The following is a 21,422-nucleotide window of genomic DNA, read 5'->3' as shown; positions in this document are numbered from 1 at the left end:
GAAATATATCGTATATGGTTAACCGTACTGCTGCCCTGACTTACTTTATGTTTGTTGCTATTTTGTGTTTTTATTATGTTTTTATATTGATTGTGTATTTTTGTTGTTTTTATTATATTTGTAAGCTGTGCTGAGCTCTGTTTTTAACAGCAAAAGGGCAGGATATAAATCCTCTTAATCAATCAATAAACACTCCATAGTGTTGGAAACTAGAGTCTAGGCATTTAAGGCTGAAAATGTTGCTTTTAAAAAAAAGATTTCTCACATCTTTCCCCAGCTTTTGGTGGTAATTCCTAGGCACAAAAACAAAACAACTGGACAATCCAAATATTAATATGCAAATATTTGCATAATATGCAAATAATATGCAAATACTTTACATAATATGCAAATACTTTACATAATATGCAAATTAACCTGCCCAGATTTGTGTAACTGGAATATGGCAACCCTAAAAATGTGATACTTGGCAGAAAAATTCAAACTCAAATGCTTTTGGACAATACATGTGGGGAGACTACTCTGTTCAGTTATCAGCACAAGATCTCATCCTCTAAAATTTCTGGTCCATTTGTGGCATCTGAAGTTTCACAAGTATCTGAGAATGAGAATTTATAGTGCAATGCTAACCATGCCTACTCAGAAGTCCTACTGAATTCAATGTGGCTTACTCCCAGGTAACTAGATTTAGGATCATAGCCTTAGCTTGCAAAAGAGGGCTGTAACCACCAGAGAGCTGGCCTGAAGCCTGATCACTGCCCCTCAAGGTCTCACTCACCGTTGCAGAGGAATCCAGAAGTACGGGTACACTGTAAGTTGTCGAATTCACAAAACCGGCCCTCAAAGCGCTGAGCCAGATTCTCAGAGTAGCACTGGCATATCCCACAGAGGCATTCACCTTGGCCCGAGCAGGGCTCTGTATCTCCTGGTCGTATGCAGGCCGCATTGTCAGTAGAGGAGGATGTAGAGCAGTTGCACATATCTCCCCGCCTGTCATGGAGAGAGGACATCAAAAGACTTTAAAAGGCCTTGAAATGCAGAGGTATGACATCTTGAAGAGCTGAAAGGGGAGCAATGGATAAAATTCATAGAATGTATGCCTTGGTGAGTGGGGCCTGGTTTTGATGTTGAACTTCTGTGCACCAGACAGTGCTTTTTTTGGTAAAAAAAAATGAGGTGGCAGCTCATACCTTGATGAAAGTGTTGTGGGTACCAAGCACAAAATGGCTGACATGGGGAGCGAAAAAAAGAGATGATGGTACTCTATACTGTTGAGTATTGTCACAAAAAAGCACTGGTGCTAGATGGTACCTGCAAAAAAAATGGTTTGTGCTCCTCTTCCTCCTCTCCACAGTAGATTCTGAAGCAAAGGAAGGCCAACAAACTATCTAATGCACTATAACTATTATTTTCACTGTTGTAGAGTTCTGTTTGAGATGTAGTCTCTTAGTTGGGCATGACGTGACCTGTACGTTTTATAGAGTCCCATCCAGGCATTACTGTCTTGCTCTGTAGGATTGTTTGGAAAGTCCATTCCACCCAGAAGCAAGAAGCAATCTCAGCTTCTTGCTCTTGGAAAGGACAGGTGAGGGCTATCGAACTCTCTCCCTAGAGAAATTCAGTCTACGCACACCATTGATATTTTTGAATATCACTTAAAGAAATTGTTGTTTGTCCAGGTGTTTGGAGGATGAATTGTTAGTGTCAGGAGGGTGTTCCCTCAGATTTTATTGATGCAGCTCTGTTGTATTTTATTGTAGTCTGATGCTTTCATATTTTATTTTATATGGCTGTCCTTATTGCTTATTATGTGAAGCCACCCTGTGCTTCAGATTGGAGGAAGGACAGGGCACAAAACAATAAATAAATATTTCTGCCGAAGAAAAGAGAGGTTAGGCACCCCACCTAATAAGAAATATGAGTGAAATATTTACCAGCCTGGATTGCAAACACACTGCCCACAGACAAAGTTCCCATTGAAATTGCACCTCACCGATTGAACTTCCTGTTGCTGCAAAGAACAAGAGAGAAGATGTTACAGAACTGTATTCCCGGGGCTCAGATTTAACCATGTCAGAAGAATGGCAGCGTCTAGGTTTGCTTCTATACACAAACTTATAGAGGTCATATCAATCATTAACCCTCTATCACGAATGTCTGGAGCCATTCATGGGACAGTCCAACCAAAGGGGAGAAAAAAGAAGTACCATTTCACAGGGGCAGGCATCGCAAATGACCGAGGCTTCAATCTCCACATTGTTACTGAAAGAGGAAGGCTTAATTTGGAAAACACCTTTCCGGTCTTTCTCCGGGAGATTGCAGACATGCTCTCCACCCACTTGCTCGTGAGCTTTCACACGTACATTGAATGTGCCCTAGATGGAAGAGAGAAGTTTGTTCATTTGCTGGATTTATCCAAAGAGTGAAAGATGCCAATTTCACCAGCAGTCTTGAAGGTGAACAGCAAGGTACAAGGTTGAATGGGTAGAAACCAAGAAACAGATCTTGCTAACTTGCTTCCAAGATGGATAAGAAGCATGTGAGCCCAAAGCTGCATAACACTGGCCGTTTCCATTTCCCCCCACCATACATAAAGAGCAGGGTGGGACAGAGATATAACCAGAAAACTTACACAATCTGAGGATGTTCTGGGATATGTGGTACTGCTCTTCCTGACCTGAATAATCAGTTACTGTTTTTGGCCGCTTCTATTATAAACATTATAAACTGCAAGTGGAATTGCAATTCACTTTCCATACTAGTGGGGGTATTGTGCTTTTTCTGTGTCTATTTTTTTCCTTTTCCTGTCCATTCTATGGGCGTGAAACAACTGCTGCATTATTTTTTAATCAATATTTCAATTAGCACTAAGACAGTGTTCTTCCTTTTTTTTTAATTCTGAGAGGTATAGAGCTGTAACACAATAGTGCTATAATATTTTTATGATGATTATGATGGTCTTACAGTGCTATAACAGTTTAATACAATTGTGAACATTTTATAGCAACATGTTTAATGACGGTGACCAGAAAGGAATGGATGGCTGGATAGAGCGACAGACAGACAGAAAAATAATCATTATGGCATTATGATGTTGTAGAGCTGTACCTCTCCTTCACTGAAAAAAAAAGAATAGCCAGAAAAGTGTTTAGTTCTAACTGAAAGTTCGATTAAAACAATACATAAATGGGGTCATAAAATGGCAGCCACCTCAAATGTTATAATAATTGTGTGCTGAGCTGTGAGAGATTGACTTTCCTGACACATCAGTATCCATGTCAAAGCCTCACCCTTAACAAACAAAGGCATCTACACCTGTGAGGATTGCCCTTCTCTTACTTTCTTCTGAAAATAGTTGGACTTGATGGCATTGTGTGAATGCCCCATAAAAGCCGAGTAAATGAAACATAGCAATCACACACTAAACACCTAGTGTGGAAACACCCACTGATACCTTTACTAGTATAGTTGTGAGGCTGTGCTGCATTCTATAGCTGCTGCAGGATGTAATCAGCTAGCAGTCAACCCGTGGAAACGAACTCAAACCCAGAAAAGAAGTAGATGCCTTCCCATTTGTACTGCTAAACTACAGCCATGGCCCATTTTGATATGACAAGAGTGTGAACAAAAGATCAAGCATGTTTCTGTCTCCTTTAAGTCATGCAACCTTATGCTCTGCTCTTTAGAGTCCAGACTTCAGAGAAAGGCCCCCTTCCTCAAAAAATTTACACGACTTTTAAAAAGATAATAAGGAAAGTACTCAGAGTCAAAGGCACATGACTTGTACAGGATGCGTTTCACTTTCCGACTACAAGGCAGAAATGCAAAGGGTAGGCTGGGCTTACCACTTCACCACGGACAATATTGAATGAGCCAGACTCTGTCTTTTCATATTTCATAGACGTTATTTCTGTTTTCATAGCTTTTGGGGTGCCATAAGCTCGAATGTCCATCTTGGAACGAATACGCTGGGAAAGAGGGGGAAAATAAAATTACTAGAACAGAAACAGATCTAATTCATTGGTTCCCTTTTTAATAAACTGATTTGCACATTATAACATCCAACCATGTCCACAGAGGATGGCTGTATAATTTGCTCCTTGATTTGTACTGTCACTGCACTAACTGCAGACAGTCTGATGATTCGGTACAAGGTTCCCAGAATTCTCTAGTGCAGTGGTTCTTATCCTGGGGTGCACACACCCCCAGGGGTGCGAGACACTTTTTCTAGGGGTGCGAGGCGTTGTTCAAGAGATTTTAAAAAATCATTTAAATAGAAGCAGAAAATTAACTATACAACCTAAAATTAAATTAAATTAAATTAAAAAATGAATGGTATTTTTTCAGGGGGTGCAAGAGCATATTTTAGAAATCCAAGGGGTGCTGGCAGTGGAAAAGGTTAAGAACCACTGTGGATCATGAATGATTCCATATTAGGCTTTGCTTACACTTAGGAACATTTGTCAGATACTAAACCTTCCTTGACTGTGGGTACATTTTATGTTTCTTATGAGAGTGGATGCTTGAGGAATTTGATCTTTCTGAATTTCTATACAAACACACCTGAGCCACAGCTCTGGACTAATATATGAGTTCGAACTTCACTCTCCAGCAGATTTTACACTTCTCTGAATGTTGTGATGCAAGACTTGGCAGTTTAAATGTATTAAAAATGCAGTTAAATATGTATTCTGAATCCTTTTTTAATGCAGCCTAATGTAGAAACAACAGAATTACAGGTAAAAACATGTGGAAGTGTAATGGACGAGGAATAAATAGATAAGTCTATCTCTAATAGTATTATTTTGTCTTCTCTTATAACACTAGAACTCTCAGTCACTCAGTGAAATTGATTGGCAATAACTTAAAGGACTACTTAATTAACATGCTGCCAGAAGATATGGGAGCTCAGAGTTTTTACAATTAAACAGTACACAAGTTCAGATAAATAAACAAATAAATAAATGCAATGGGCATTGACTTGGATAGCTTGAAAGGGAAATTAAACAAATTAATGGATGATATATCTGTCAATAACTATTAGGTATAATTGCTTTATGCTCAGATGCATATCTTTGGATGCTGAGATGCCTTCAGATGGACCCTCGATCGGATCCAGCAGGGATCTTCTTAGAAAACAGGGCAGAAATAGCCATTGGAAAAGCCATCTGTTTATAGCAAATAATGTACTCATAGATTTTGTCGGTCTGTTTGTGGATATCCAGACACCTAAACACACCTGGGTGTAAAGAAAGTATATAGGATTCCCCAGAGCTTGTAATAATGTACAGTATTAAAACATCACCCCTGAGTAGTTCTGGGAGTGACAATATTTTGGGTCACCCAGAGCCATCAAAACGTTAGATCCTGTTTTGTTATTGGGCTATGATCCACAATCTAGCTCAGAGGAAGAAACAAAGGAAGAGGAGGCAGTGCCTAGGGAGCCATCACCCTCCACCTTGCTGCCAGACCATCTGGGCCAGAGGATGCGGCCTTGCCTGACTCCTCTGGCTCTGAGAACATCTCTCCTAGAGAGCCCTCACCACCACCAACCCACACTGGGGGAGCCAGCAGCTGCAAAAAATGTAATGGACCTTTAAAGATACCCCCACTTAGCCCTCTAAAGAGCTATCAAGCCAGCCGGCCTTCACAAGGGCTTAGAAGGCTGTAACATGTTGCTGAAGCAACAGCTCACTCCTGGCAGCTCTCTGGAGTTCTGCTCAATGGTCTTTTGCCCTGCTCTGACCTGCCAACTCCTATTTAGACTGGACGTCTGGACCCACCTTACTCACTGGTCCCTGTTTTTCAAGTCCTGACGACTCCATTCAAACCATGAGTGTCCCAGACTCTGTCTGACTCTCCATCCTAATGTGAGGGAATGTGGAAACAGATCCCAGATGTTGCTTCTTACCTCAAAAGCCATACGAATCAGCTCCACAATATTAGAAGAATCTTCTTGCAGCCTCCCAATTTCAGAGATTGGGAAATATGTGTGCAGTTTCTATTTAAAAAGAGAGAGCAGTGAATATCTAAATATTTAAGTTGCATTACAACCCTAAGTGAACAACAAAAAAGTGAGCTGATATACACAGTAAATGAGAAAGTACCTCTATCTTCCTACTGTAGTTGAATTTAGTTGATGAGAAACACTAGACAGGTCACAATCCAGCAAATGGTAGCTGTGACTTCTTCCCACTGGTTTCGATAGGATATAGTTGTGGTTAACCTTCACTGGATTGTCTCTCTAAGGTGGAATGTGCACTTCAAAATCAGTGGTAAAACCCCCACCCCACCCGTCAAGGCATGGATCTGTACTCTCACCATTCTGGGCTGGTTACACAACTCTGAGTAAAGGGCCTTCCTAGCTGATCTTAATGAACAGGTGGAAAGAAGGGGCTGTACAGGCAGAGGCTAGTTATATGGAAGAGAACATGGAGGGTTTTGTCATGAAGTGGTCATGGAAGCTAATAGGCAGCCAGTGCCTTTGTCATCATAACACCAACTGGATATGCCAACCACATTGTTTGTTGCACTCTTTATGAGTTGCATAATTGTACTGTTACCCATGGGAGCCTCATGCCAGTAGGTCAACCCAACACTAGATCCAACGAATCTTCAGAATAATTGGGTTGTGTTCAACTAATGTTTCCAAACAGTAGTCCCATTTAAATTAATGGGTTTAAGTTAGCCATTGCCATTCATTTCAATAGGTCTACTCTGAGTAAACATTAGTTAAAGGGAATCCTTAGGGTGGTATTAAACACTAGCTCTGTTTAGAGTAGACTCATTGAAGTTAATAGACACAATTAACTTCAGTTAATTAATATCAGTGGGTCCACTCTGAGTACAACTTACCTGAATATAACCCTTAAGGCCAAGGTACAAATTATGCCAGAGGAACCATGACAATCTCTCATTGTTCTTTAAAACATGCACACCCTAAATGCAGCAGGGTGGGTTGTTAAAAAAAATTTAATCAGGGAAATGGTGTGGAGGCTGGACATTACACACACACACACACACACACACACACACACACACACACACACACACACACACACACACACACACACACACACACACACACACACACACACACACACACACACACACACACACACACACACACACACACACACACACACACACACACACACACACACACACACACACACACACACACACACACACACACACACACACACACACACACACACACACACACACACACACACACACACACACACACACACACACACACACGTATGTCTAACACCATCAAGGTCTGCATCACACCTGAAATTTCTTCCCATTGAACAAATAGCAGCTCAGCAGGAGCTTTAGATTAGGAAGATGGCCTGACAAGAAAGGATTAAAATACCCTCATCCTCTGTGCATCTTTCATTAATAAGGGAGGGGGTGGGAAGGGAGGGAAAGTTTAACTCTTTCTCTCCCTGCCACAGTCCTGACAAAAATGGCCTTGCTGAAGCTGCAATTTTACATTTCAAATAAAGCCTCCATAAGTGCCGACAGGAACTTCTTTTGAAATGCAAATAGCAGCTTTGGAGAGGCTATTTTTGTCAGGACTGTGGCAAGGAGAGAATGATGGCACCTTGGACTATGTATTTCTTGGAAGAACCTGTATAATTACCAAAAAATGTAATTTGGGATGACTGCTAGAATGCAAGTGGCGAAAGACGTGCTGTGAGGCTGATCGGGCATACATAAAACATCATAACCGTGCCTACTGTATGGCGGTGAGGGCAGTGAAGAAGGCCCACTTCTCTGCCACCATTGTATCCTTAAGTAGCCGTCCAGTGGAGCTTTTTCGTATTGTCAGGTGTCTGTTGACATCAGGAAATGGAATTTTAGACTCTTCGGAAACCCACTGTGAAATGTTTGCAAGGCACTTTGAGGGTAAAGTTGTTCACTTTCATAGTAATCTTGATGCCCCATCCACATCTACTGTAGTCCCCAGTGAGGTGTCCAGTGCAACGTCTGCTGCAACTTCTTGGGAACAGTTTCAGTTGATGTGGCCTGATGATATGGACAAGGTGCTTGCGACGGTGTGGCCAGCAGTGTATCCTCTCGACCCTTGCCCTTCTTGGCTTATTAAAGCTTGCCGAGGGGATTTGACTTAAGTGGATTGAGGGTGGCTTGTGACAACTACCAATTGGTTGCAAATACCCCCTTCTTAGGGAAGGTGATTGAGAGGGTTGTGGTGCAGCAATTGCAAGTACTCTTGGATGAAACAGGTTATCTTGACCCATTCTAATCTGGGTTCAGGCCTAGTTATGGAACTGAATTGGCCTTGGTTGCCCTGATGGATGACCTTTATTGGGAGAAGAACAGGGGGAGTGTGACCCTGTTATTCTTACTTGATCTCCCAGTGGCTTTTGATACCATTGACCATGGTATCCTTCTGGGCCGACTTGCTGAGATGGGTATTGCAGGCACTGTTTTACAGTGGTTCCAATCCTATCTCCAAGGTCGTTTTCAGAGAATAGCATTGGGTGATTGTCTTTCAGCCGCCTGGCAGTTATGCTATAGGGTGCTGCAGGGTACCATCCTGTCCCCCATGCTGTTTAACATCTATATGAGGCCCTTGGGAGTGGTCATCAGGAGATTTGAGGCAAGGTGTCAGCAGTACGCTGATGATATCCAGCTCTATTTCTCTGTAACTTCTGAATCGGGAGAGGCTATGCAAGCCCTGGACCACTGCCTGGACTCGGTGGTGGGCTGAATGAGGGCCAATAAACTGACTTTCAGTCCTAGCATAATGGAGACACTGTGGGTTGGTGGTCCCCAAGTTCAGATAATTGGTCAGTTCTCTGCTTTCAATGGGGTTGTACTCCCTCGGAAATAGCAGGTCCGTAGTCTGGGGGTGCTCCTAGATCCATGTTTGTTGCAAGAGGCCCAGGTGATCTCAGTGGCTAGGAGTGCCTTTTACCAGCTTTGGCTGGTAAGACAGCTGCGGCCATTTCTGGACCGGGATAGGCTGACCACTGTTGTCTGTGCACTGGTAACCTCCAGCCTGGATTACTGTAATGAGCTCTATGTGGGGCTGCCCTTGAGGTTGGTCCGGAAGCTGCAGCTGGTGCAAAATGTAGTGGTGAGACTGCTCACTGGGATAGGGTATCGCCAACATATCCTGCTGCTGAAAGAATTGCACTGGCTACCTATTAGCTACCAAACTAAGTTCAAGGTTCTAGTTTTGGTGTACAAAGCCCTATACAGCTTGTGAGCAGGATACCTGAAAGACTGTCTTATCCCTAATATACCCAGTCGATCACTATGCTCTGCAGGTGAAGGCCTCCTGCAGATATAATCTTATCAGGAGGTCTGTTCTGCACCACATAGGAAATGGACTTTTAGTGTGGTGACACCTACCCTCTGGAATTCCCTCCCCTTAAATATTAGACAGGTACCATCTCTGCTGTCTTTTTGGTATCTACTGAAGACCTTTCTCTGTCAACAACCCTTTTAAGTTGAGACCTTATCCCAGTCTGCGTCTGTGTTGGAATTGCTTTTTGATATGTTTTTAAGCCTTTTCTTTCTTTCTTTTTTTAAAATGTGTTTTTAAAGCTTTTTTAAAAAAATGTTTTTAAAGATGTTTTGTTTTAATATATTATATGTTATATTTAATATATATGGTTTAATTTGTTCTAACACCCAGTTTATTTGTCTTTTTTGCAGTCCATGCTATGCACAAAGCTATCCTCCAACACCACATTTCAATGATTTTTCTCTTATCCGCTTTTTTCACTGTCCAACTTTCACATCCATGCATAGAGATCGGGAATACCATGGTCTGACAGATCCTGACTTTAGTCTTCAGTGATACATCTTTGCATTTGAGGACCTTTTCTAGTTGTCTCATAGCTGCCCTCCCCAGCCCTAGCCTTCTTCTGATTTCTTGACTACTGTCTCCATTTTGGTTAATGACTGTGCCAAGGTATTGATTATCCTTTATAAGTTCAATGTCCTCATTGTCATCTTTAAAGTTACATAAATCTTCAGTTGTCATTACTTTAGTCTTCTTGACATTCAGCTGTAGTCCAGCTTTTGTGCTTTCCTCTTTAACTTTCATTAGCATTCGTTTCAAATTATTACTGGTTTGTGCTAGTAATATGGTATCATCTGCATATCTTAAATTATCCAGTGAGCTTCATGGCTGTGTGGGGATTCGAACCCTGGTCTCCCTGGTCTCCTGGTCCAGCACTCTAACCACTACACCACATTGGCTCTCTTGTGAAAGAAGAGCTATCCCAAAGTAATCCCTGACTGGAATTATCTAGCTAGCCACTAGGTGTCCCCACTGTATTGCAAAACTGCACAGCAGCTCTGAAAGAACATAGCATATCACCAAATTGTTGGGGAAAGATATTCCTGAAGGTAGTCTGATTCCAACTCCTCTGCACTGAGTCATATTACCCACATATTCCTATCTGATTATATCATATAGAGATTACAGTGTTTCACAAATAGAGAACAAGGTGAACAAATTACATTTAAGGATCAGGAATATATGTAGGAAAACATTCTAAGATATTTTAAGACGAGGTGTGCCTGATGCCAACACTGTTATATTTTCGGCGCCAAGTCAAGACTTTTCTCTTCTCCCAGGCATTTTAGCATGCGTTTTTTAATATATTTTTTTAATTGTGTTTTTAATTTGTTTTTTGTTTTTTAAAATTTGTATATTTGTTTTTATTGTTTTTAATTGCTGTAAACCGCCCAGAGAGCTTTGGCTATGGGGCGGTATATAAATGTAATAAATAAATAAATATCTCAGGCAAGCAAATTGGGCGACATGCTGTAGGAGATAGTGAAAAAAGCGTAGTATCTTCACTTAAATGTGGCAACTCAGGATATTCTGAAAAAAAGTGAGAAAAGGCTATCTGCTGAAGCATTCTCAGATTATTTTAAAATAGTATTTAGCACCACTTTTCTCTACACAACAATGACAGGCAGCTTCTCCCCAGTCAGATCTAGTAGCCCTGTTAACTTCTGGAGGAAAAGAGCAGAGTTTCTTGTCTAGCAGTAAACCCCTAAACCTTCTCCCTTGTAAGGTGATTGTCTGCAGGCCAACACTGGTCAACCACCAGTGGCTGAAAATATTCCTCTCAGTTTCTCTTCTTACACCCTCCAAGCACAGCCACACGCTTTCTATCCACTACTATTTTTCACCTCATAATAATCGTAAGAGTGGTTGGTGACAGCAAATATGGGGATGATGTTGCTCAATCCCAGCAGTTTGACAAGGGTAGGCACAGAAGGGTAATCCTGCTTGGTGTCAAAAGTGTAAGTGCCTGCTGTGTTCAAGTGGCACTTTCCATCATTCCTTCTCATAATTCCTGCAAGAACGTTGGCACCATCAGCTTCGTAATGAAAGGCAGACTCAGTGGAGAACACCAGAAGATGTGTGCTGTCCTCCCGCCAGCCGATATTCTCCTGTGGGCAAAGAGAAAGGCAAAGTGTGTAGACTGAACACTGTGGATGGATTTCATTTACGCAAAAGGATGAAGTAGGGTGGCTCGAAGCCCAAAAGCAGTTTAAGAAAAGCAGTTTAAGTAGACTGCATGTGATCTTTGAGGAGGGTGCTATGGCCAGCCACACCATGGCAGCAATTTCTGCAGCAACCCTTCTTACAGCTGTTTCACGGCAAGAAAGCTGACAGCTATTGGGTGTCACTTCCAAGTGCAGCCCAGTCCAAGGTTATCTGAGAGGAATGGAAACTTCATCAATTGTTTCTCTGCTGATGTTGACAAATGTCTGGGTACTCCTCTCTTATCTTGTCTCCTCAGCTCTTATCTCTTAACTACTGACAAGGTATAGCTCCCTGAATTTACTATGTGCTCTGCTTCCATTCTAAAACACTTCTGGTATTTTTATTTTATTTTCAACCTTCATATGCCCTTCAGCTGCTATTCAAGCCATCCAAAATTAATCCCTGGCTTTGTTAAATTAACGACTCCCATGTTCCCCTTTAGTGCGGGTCTCTGCCTACTCAAGGAACCTGTGTGCAGTTGGTGCCCATTGGAACTGGTGGGGCGGAAGGCACGGAGCCCAAGCAGTAATTGCAGCCAGAGCCAATGAAAGGCAAAGCCAACTACTTCTAATTTTGTCCCCATCCTCCCCCTATTGAGTCCTACAAGGGCAACACCGAGACTAAAGAGGAGGAAGCTGGCAGGCAGGGCCACCCCTTGGACTGGCTGTAAGAAAGAACACAGGCAGGTGGGGGCTGGCTGAAGGCAGACTGAGGTTGGTGGGGCAGTACCCCATTTGCCCTGCCTCTGCTGCCTATGTGTTTCATTTAAGGCAGGGGTCATTTTGTTTCATTTTGGGTCCAAAGGGATCCTGCCATGGGCACCACACACTGCAACCAAGCACACACTGCAATGTATTCTACCGGCTACAATGGAGTGCTTCTTTCACGGGCTGGGGAGAGACCCTGTGGATGCCAGGGAAGACCTTTGCAGGTGTATATGCGCCTGTAGGCACCACAATGATGACCCTTGATTTAGGGTTTGTGAAAGAACTGGGTTATGGCTGTACACCGGATTTGGCCAAGGCCCAAACCAAATTGAACCCATTTGGACTTTTTGGGCCTTGGCCAAGTCAGGTTCTGATAGCCATGGATTGCTACAGGATCAGATTCGATGACCCAGAGCAACCCGGGAGATGGAATCAGGCAGGAAGAAGAGGCAGCCGCAGCTCTCCTGCCTGACTGATGAGCAGAGGCAGCAATCTTCTGGGTGTGTGTACTGTTTTGTAAGGGGCTTTCTTGCAAGAAAGCTGTTTGCAAAATTGCATTGCACAGGATCACTCCCTGCTCTGCAAAGGCAAAGCAGCATTGTTCAGGATCTCTTCCTCTGCCCTACAGCCAGGGAATGAACCTGGGGGAAGCTGTTTTGCAAAGGGCTTTCCTGAGGAAAGCTCTTTGCAGTATAGCACCACGAAAGACAAACTGACACTGCTCTCAGTCGGGAGGAGAGGGAAGGAGATGCAATCTCTCCCCCCCCCGAAGTTATTTGGGAGTAGCTCTGAGCTAGGGTGGGTGGTGCCCATGTCAACCCAGGGTGGGGTTGGCCTCATACCTCCCCTCCAGATTGGAGCCACAAGATGGATAGGGGTGGTCTGTGCACAGCCTTAGTTACAAGCCAGCTTCATTTCTCAGATATGAGGAACAGTCATGGCTTCTTTATCCCAGAATCCTAGGTGTATAACCTGACATCTGTTACACCTGGGAGGGACCCAGGCTGTGAGTACACTAGTCACCTACAGCAATGTGTTTCCATTGGCCACACCTGGAGGGGGAACAGGTTGATCTACCGTTCAGTTGCAAAATGTGTTTGAAGCTGAATTTTAAAAAAACGTGCTCAAGCTACCCGCAACCAGGTTTTACAGTAAAAAGGGGTGGGGTTTGACTAGCATTGCGTGCCCCTGTTTTCAGGAGAGAGAGGTGGGGGCGCACTGGAACCGGCACAACAGTAACTGTGTCTCCACCCTTATTCAGCCTGCAATCTCTGTCCTGGAACTGAGTCTTCACACAGATCTCATGGCTACTTCATCATTCTAATTTCTGCAGTATTTTGTTTTTAATTTTTCCTCTCAGGCTCTGCTTGAGAGCCTGATGAAGAGTTCTGGAGAACTCAAACACTTGCCACACTTTTGTGACATTTTGGTTGGTCCCAATAACGACATTGCCCAACTGTGAATTTTTGGAGTTTATTTGAACTGCTGACATCCTAACTCCAGCTATGCTCTGATAACAGCTAATCTCATTCCAAAGCTCAACGAGGTTCTAGCAAAGCACAAACAATACTGTGGGTTGCCCATTAAAGCAAAGGTTTAGACGAGATTTTCTCAATGCTCTCACAGTTTGATGGGTGGCTAAGAAGACCCATATTATATTTCTCACTACATCACTGTATCTATCTCTGCCCTCTTCAGCCCTCCTCTCAGCTCACCTTGCAAATAGCCGTTTGCAATATAGCATCAAATCCACCTTCTGGGGCATCCAAGTTCCCTGATATTCTCTCCTTTATCAACTCTTGGCTGAATTTGTCGATATCATGGGTTAGGCGGATGACATTCTTAAAAGAGAAGGGTGGGTCAGCATCTGTCCAGGGCTCACGCAGTCTGGATACAAAAGGATAGCAAAGCCCGTATTAGCAACTACCAACACATTGATATCAGAAGCGCTGAACCTGTATCTAGTATGGATGGACCTCAGTCACCTGCCATAAAGTTTAATATCATTAATTCTATAAGAGCAACTGTCTATTGCAGCAGAAAAGGGGGGCGAGAGGGAAAAATGAATCCTCTGGCATGTTAAAGACTAACAAATCAATTGCAACAAAAACTTTATTGGCAAAAGCTCATCAGATGCAGAAAGTACACTGCAAAAAACTGTATGCTTTCCTCCTCCTTGGTGAACAGAGGGAATATAAGTGTAATCATAAATATAAATGAGTCTAGTTGGGGTGAGCAACTGTTATGCAAAGGAAGATTAAAAATGAATGAACACATATTGAAAGCAGATATTCATGAGCCAACTGACACGCACAAGATTCAGTCATAAATGAAATATGGAGAAGGGACACAGTCATAGATATTAGGAGCAGGATAGATAAAACTATCAGCATTATCTTTTATACACACTTAAAACAACTAAAAAGAAGGCTGTGGGTTCTAAACAGTTAATTCCCAAGTATCCCAAGGACCCACCACCTTCTTACCTTTCAGGCCTCATATCTGTCTGTGGGGCTGAAACTTTATCCACAAACTTGCCGAAGCCGATATGATAGTCATCGGTCAGTGTCCTCAAAAAGTTTGCTGGCAGGAAGGAAAAGAGAAAGGAATGAATGAAGACATCCTGGCAGACTTAGACTAAGCTACAATCCTAACTATGCCTGCTGAGAAATAAGTCCCATTGAATTCAATGTGGTTTGCTCCCAGATAAGTGGGGTTAGGACCACAGCCTTAGTTTTCTCTTCCAAACATACTTTTCCACAATGGATTTTGATTGAATGTTACACCTTAGGTTGATAGTGGTCCAGATATTATTGGACTACTGCTGGTCGTCATCCCTTGGTCATGCTTACTGGATGGGAGTTAGGAGTCCCAACAACATCTGGAGGGCCAGAGGTTCCCCACCTCTTGCTTAGCTAAATGTAATGTGGCCATTTGGGAAGCAATCCAATACAGTTATCTGGGAGTAAGTCCCATTGAACCCAATGGAGCTTACTTCTGAGTAGACATGTATTGGATTGCACCTTTAATCCCTCAACAGGACAAACATTATGGCAGCCAACCCCTTTTTGAAATTCACTGCTACAAAGAGAAACTGGCAGTGTATTTCAGGGCAAGATAAATCTAATTAGGGTACTAGTACTTTTTAAAAAAATCTGGTGGAGGTCTGATGACCATATATATATTTGTGCTGAAATTAATTTTCAGATTGATATCCCAGAATGCACTTCCCCTTGAACACAGAGAACAAAATAGAAGCTGAGCTCCCTCTCATAACAGCTATATTGCACTACATCCCTCCCCCTACTTTCAATCCTAGCTCAACATCCACCTTTTCCATAAAGCCTTTGGCTTAACCCCTTTGTCCTCATCCCCAATTGAACTGAAACCTAAGCACAAGAAACCTGTGTTTACTTGCATTCATTCCTTGTAATCTTTAGCTCTTCGTTTCTCCCTCCCTCTGTTGCCTTCTTTTCCTTGCACTCTCCAGATTTAGGTTGTAACTTCCTTGGAGCAGGAACCAATCTTTTTTTTTTAATGCTACTCTGGCAAAGTGCCATATACATCAGTGATACCACATACACAATCAGAAGCACCAATATGCTTTCTCTTGTCTATGCATCTCTTCCTGATACATATGGCAGACCATATTTAGAAACTGATTTTAAAAAAAACCCTAACACACCCATCTGTTCCAGTTGTATATGGGACTAGTGGTCACCATCAGTTAGAAACAATGGGGAACAGTCTCATAGATGCAGTAAAACAGAGACAAGGCTGTACAGACTTCTAATTTGCCATGTTGAGGCTGCAAAACTTGCCAAAAAAAGAGGAAGATGCCAGTAACCAGATGCATATCTCAGCTGCTGGTCTTGGGTTTCTTCCGTACTCTGATTGCTAGTACTTTCCTTAGGCTGGCCCAAGGCATTATGTTTCCTACAGCAAAGAACAAGATAGTGTACCCCTTTCAGCATTAAGATACTGAGTACATTGTCAGTCAGTGGAGGCTGGTCCACTGGGACAAATGGACCAATGAACTCAGTACTCAGAACTCAGGAGAGAAGAGGATGGGGACAAAACTAGAATTAGGTGGCTCTGCCTGTCATTGACTCTGGCTCCACCTGCTCCTTGGGCTCCCTGCCTTCCACCCTAACAGAGCCAATAGGCACCAACCACCAGTGCTGGCAGTCAACGCTAGCAAAGAGATGGCATCCTCCATGGCACCTGAGGGTAGCAGGCTAGTTTAGGGAGAGTAGGAAAGGTGTATGGCACACATAGCTTTGTACTCCAAAAGGGGTGTGTGTGCTGTCCCCTAACATATGTCACCTGAGATGGTTGCCTCACTGTGCCCAATAGTAAGGCCAGCCCTGTGTTTTGCCATCTGCCCTCAGATGCTGCAGACTGTTAACAAACTAATGTCATTTCCAACATCGTATAGGTGTTTAATTCTTACCCAGTTGTTGGCCCATTTTTTTAAGATTGTCCAAGTCATCAGACATGGAGTAGGAAAAGTCCATGAGAATGTAGAGGTCCACAGGAGATTCAAGGGGTTCAAACACATCCATGCTGAAGCTAGCTTCCTCGCCAGCTCTCAGCCTCATTGCTATATTCTGCGGGGACACTTGTGTTCTCTTCACAGATGTATCAATGTTGAATTCCTAGAGGAGAGACCAGTAATAACCAGAGATCTTCAGAAGATTTAGCAGTGATATTTGGTTTTCATGTTGGTTTTAACAGGAGACCAGAAAGGGAGAGAATTGATTCTTGGCAAAGAAGAGATTAACTCCGTGTGCAGTGCTCCCACCCTGTATGTATATATAAGATTTCTTGACCAATTATATATCCCTTTCCTTAAGCCTATTGACTTAAAAAAAGAAACTAAACAAACTGTCCAAGCAGTCAGTCTTTGCATTTGGCAGATCTGGAAGGTGATTCAGGTGTGTTGTTGTTGTTATATGCCTTCAAGTCGATTACGACTTATGGCTACCCTACGAATCAGCAACCTCCAAGAGCATTGTTATAAACCACCCTGTTCAAATCTTGTAAGATCAGGTCTGTGGCTTCCTTTATGGAATCAATCCATCTCTTGTTTGGTCTTCCTCTTTTTCTACTCCCTTCTGTTTTTCCCAGCATTACTGTCTTTTCTAGTGAATCATATCTTCTCATTATGTGTCCAAAGTTTGATAACTTCAATTTCATCATTTTAGCTTCTAATGATAGTTCTGGACTAACACCCAATTATTTGTCTTTTTTGCAGTCCACGGTATTTGCAAAGCTCTCCTCCAACACCACATTTTGAATTAGTTGATTTTTCTCTTACCCACTTTTGTCACTGTTCAACTTTCACCTCCATACATACAGATTGGGAATACCATGGTCTGAATTATCCTGATTTAGTGTTCAGTGATACCTCTTTGCATTTGAGAACCTTTTCTAGGTCTCTCATAGCTGCCCTCTCCAGTCCTAGCCTTCTTCTGATTTCTTGACTATTGTCTCCATTTTGGTTAATGACTGTGCCAAGGTATTGATGATCCTTGAGAAGTTCAATGACCTCGTTGTCAACTTTAAAGTTACATAAATCTTCTGTTTTATTACTTTAGTCTTGATGTTTCTATCCCATTTTTCCTTGACTTCTCTCTACTCACTGTTTCTGTAAACATCTCTCCTTGCATGAATACTATGCTGGCCTTGCTGCAGCCATATCTCAGTAGGTTGTCTCTGAAATCACAGCGGTTCTCTTTGAAGTTCTGGAGAAAAGAAAATAGATAATAATGACACATACTTGGAGAATACGCTCTGCAATCTATTTTGCAGCATTCACCTTAGGGTACTTACTCTCTGCCTCGGTGTTAGGCTAAGGGTGATAGGATGCAGTGATCCCTTGGATAATTCTTACATGTACCTGTTACCTGTAATCACAGCTTAGAGGTGGGTTTGCAACAGTAGTCTACAGTAATCAAGTATTTCTTGATCTCAGTCTTTACTCTTTGTACCACTAACAGAGTAGCTAGCTACAACCTGGGACTTCAGGGGTGGAACATTCATATAATCTCCTACGGATGGAAGGATTTGTCAGTTTCAGTTCTCTCAGTTTCTAATTCTTTCCATCTTAAATTTGGTACTCCATATTTCTGGAGCAATTTGCAATTTTTTTTGTCATGAAAATTCTCCAGCATTTTAGTGAGAATTTATCCTAATAAACACATTTTTGTAGGCAGTTTTGACTAATGTACACATTTTTGCAAACCATTTCTCCTAATATAATGCATTTTTGTATGCTATTTTCACTCATATATTCACTTTTACGCACACTTTCCCTTATTATATGTGTTGTTGCTGACATTGCTTAGTTGCAGAACTGCATCGCAAAATTTGGATAAGTGAGAATTTTGAAGGATGGCTGTATTTTGGTTTTTATGTTGCTTTGGAAAGTGTGGATTTGATAAGTTTGGCTTTAAATGCAAACTGAATCGAATTCCTTGCCCATTGCTCATGCATAGTGCTTTTCAATGGTGGGGGCAATTCAGCTGCCAGTCATTGAGACACTAATCAGCCTTCCCCAACCTCAGGTCCTCTCATGTTGTTGGAGTACAGTCTCCATCACCCCTGACCATTGACCATGCTGACTGGGGATGATAGGGGCTAGGGAAGATGACACTAGCTCTGCATTATTATTGTACACTTGATGACTAACAGCTTAGGCTGAAATCCTAACCATGTTTATTCAGAAATAAGTTCCACTGAATTCAGTGAGGCTTATTCCCAGGTGAGTGGGGTTAGGAATGTAGCCTTCATGTGTGAACTTAGTTCACTAGAAAATTGTGTCTGAGATGATATGAAAGTTCTGTCTGTAGTGCATTCAGTCCATCTGCAGTGGCTCATTCACTCTTACAAATCAGTGCTTGATGGTGTAACCATCAATTGATGAACATGCATGTGTCAATTAATCCTTAGAGTGTAGCAGTAATCTATTCAGAAGTGAGAAGGATGAAATGCATCCCCATCTAAAGGATTATAGGCTTATTAGACTGAGTGGGACCATAATAGTAAAAGCACAGCACACATCAGATATACAGTGATATCACATGTGTAATCAAGATTGATATCACACAGGAATGTAGCACTGGGGGCTATGGGACTGTGGCCAAATTTCAGGTGAAATTTCTTAGATTGAGATGAATATGCATCAAGACCAAATCAACACTTTAAAAAGCTCCTACCTCATCACTGCAAAAAGTGCATTCCTTGCTCACTTGGATGCACTCAGTACAGCTTTTTGCCCTGGAAGCCACACATCGATTAACTAGGAGACAAGAGCAACATGTTAGACATGCAGGAAAGCAGATTGGTCTAGCAATGAAGACAGAAGGGGACTTAGCTCTATTTTCATTCTGGTTCTATTCTCATTGCCTTTGCAAAACACACAAAGTGCTTTCAAACTTAGCTGCAGTGCAGATGTCAACATGGCAAAGGAGCTGTTCACACACAATGTCCAAGTAGTAGTAGTCTGGAGCAGGAGGAATTGCAATGAACTCACTATTACATTGCATTTCTTTCAGCTCTAAGTCTATGTTTGGACAGCACCACTTGAGTAAGCAATAGAATAAACTCAGAGAGGATGTATATCATATTGAAAAGGAAGTAACATTTTATTCAATGGCCTAGTTTGCAGTTAATGCCAAGTCAAACCATGGCTAAACATGAATGAGTGAGCATGCAAGTGCATGGAGCGAGATCATGGCTGCTTCGCTCCTCCCCCAGTCCTGCTGCCACTGTGCTGTCCAAGACTAAGACACGGTTTGCCTCAATATTATGCTTGAATCTGGACTTGTGGCTTGTCTCCCCCAGAGAAACCACAAGCGGCTAAGCCAACAACATGGCACCACCAATCTATCAATAGTCTGAAAATAATGGTATAGCCTTAGAACTGTTTGGAGGTAAAAAGAAATCTAGAATATATACTGAACTTACTTCTGTTTCCTTGGCCCAAGGTGTAAAGCAGTGCTAACAGGAACAGCCGAAGCAATGTCCTTTTTAGTTGCTTGTCCATTCTTTTCTTCCTGAAAATCCAATAGCCGAAGAGTCAGAATTGCCAGCAAGATAGCTAGGAAAGCCTAGTCTCAGCCAATAATTCCCGAGTTCCTGTGACATCAGGTAAACTATCCACAAATATTTTAGCAAAATTCCTACATTTTTCACATATGTAACATATAATTAACATAAAATTCACTGGCCTAACAAGTGGTGATGGCCCATTAGCTTAGGTGAGTTTAAAAAGTATTAGATAAATTCAAGGAGGATAGGTCTGTCTACAGTGGGGTGGCCACTTACATATCACCAGATAAAGAGGAAATGCATTGCCAGAGGAGAGGGCAATAGAGGACATAGATTTCCCTAAAATTTGCACATGGTAATTTATTCGTATACATGAAAATTAGAAATAATTGTTATCATTTAAATAGAAATAGAAATGCAATAGATCTCAGGGTTCAAACCCCACACAGCCATGAAGCCCACTGGGTGACTTTGGGCCCGTCACTGCCCCTCAGCCTCAGAGGAAGGCAATGGTAAACCCCCTCTGAATACCGCTTACCATGAAAACCCTATTCATAGGGTTGCCGTAAGTCGGAATCGACTTGAAGGTAGTCCCACATACATAACCAGTTTGCTGTCCAGGAGCTATTGTTGGGCAGCTCCATGGTCCCTGCTTTCCCTCCTTATGGTTTTCAATCTTTAAACTGGACTTGGACTGAACAGGTCTTCAAACAGAGGACTGTCCTCTAATAGCCCTCTCTATAAAGTAGGGCATATGACCAACCTACTCTAGGTTATTAGTCTCAATATCTAAATGGAACCCCCGTGTTCAGACACAGGTCCAGTTCGCACACAACTCTAAACCAAGCCATGACTTAGTATGGATGTGTGAGCTCTCAGAGAGGAAATTATCACTTTGCTCTGCCTTTGATTCTGCTACTGCTGTGCATGCAATCTTAACCCAAGCTTGTGGTTTGTCCCAAATCATGACTGGTAGTCAAGGTTTGCTCCATGGCTTTTTGTTTGTGATTTGTCTGCAGGAAACAAATTATGAGCTTGGATTTGGACAACATGGTAAGTCAAACTATGGCTTAGTTTACTGCTGTGCAACAGCAGCAGTCAAAACAAAG

The 21,422-nt window shown here is 42.3% G+C and overlaps 1 protein-coding gene across 8 annotated transcripts in view; it reads right to left on the bottom strand.

Annotated features, from left to right (window-relative positions):
• The window catches only part of ITGB4 (integrin subunit beta 4), a 99,726-nt gene that overhangs the window by 56,397 nt on the left and 21,907 nt on the right, over positions 1–21,422 (bottom strand). For 7 of the 8 annotated variants that reach the window (XM_061616190.1, XM_061616187.1, XM_061616189.1 and 4 more), the window contains exons 2-13: positions 20,230–20,318; positions 19,479–19,561; positions 17,904–18,005; positions 16,712–16,916; positions 14,745–14,841; positions 13,974–14,145; positions 11,191–11,454; positions 5,912–6,001; positions 3,846–3,968; positions 2,208–2,375; positions 1,935–2,011; positions 779–990 (exon numbers count right to left, since the gene is read on the bottom strand). In XM_061616190.1, coding sequence (XP_061472174.1) covers positions 779–990; positions 1,935–2,011; positions 2,208–2,375; positions 3,846–3,968; positions 5,912–6,001; positions 11,191–11,454; positions 13,974–14,145; positions 14,745–14,841; positions 16,712–16,916; positions 17,904–18,005; positions 19,479–19,561; positions 20,230–20,308 — 1,672 coding nt within the window. In that variant the 5' untranslated portion in view covers positions 20,309–20,318. The remainder of the gene's footprint in view (positions 1–778; positions 991–1,934; positions 2,012–2,207; positions 2,376–3,845; positions 3,969–5,911; positions 6,002–11,190; positions 11,455–13,973; positions 14,146–14,744; positions 14,842–16,711; positions 16,917–17,903; positions 18,006–19,478; positions 19,562–20,229; positions 20,319–21,422) is intronic. The other variant, XM_061616194.1, reaches the window with a different exon arrangement.

This window comes from Rhineura floridana, chromosome 3 (genome assembly GCF_030035675.1).
Source record: "Rhineura floridana isolate rRhiFlo1 chromosome 3, rRhiFlo1.hap2, whole genome shotgun sequence".
Taxonomy (NCBI): domain Eukaryota; kingdom Metazoa; phylum Chordata; class Lepidosauria; order Squamata; family Rhineuridae; genus Rhineura; species Rhineura floridana.
The sequence above is the reverse complement of the archived record's forward strand: the minus strand, read 5'-3'. Positions and strand labels throughout refer to the sequence as shown.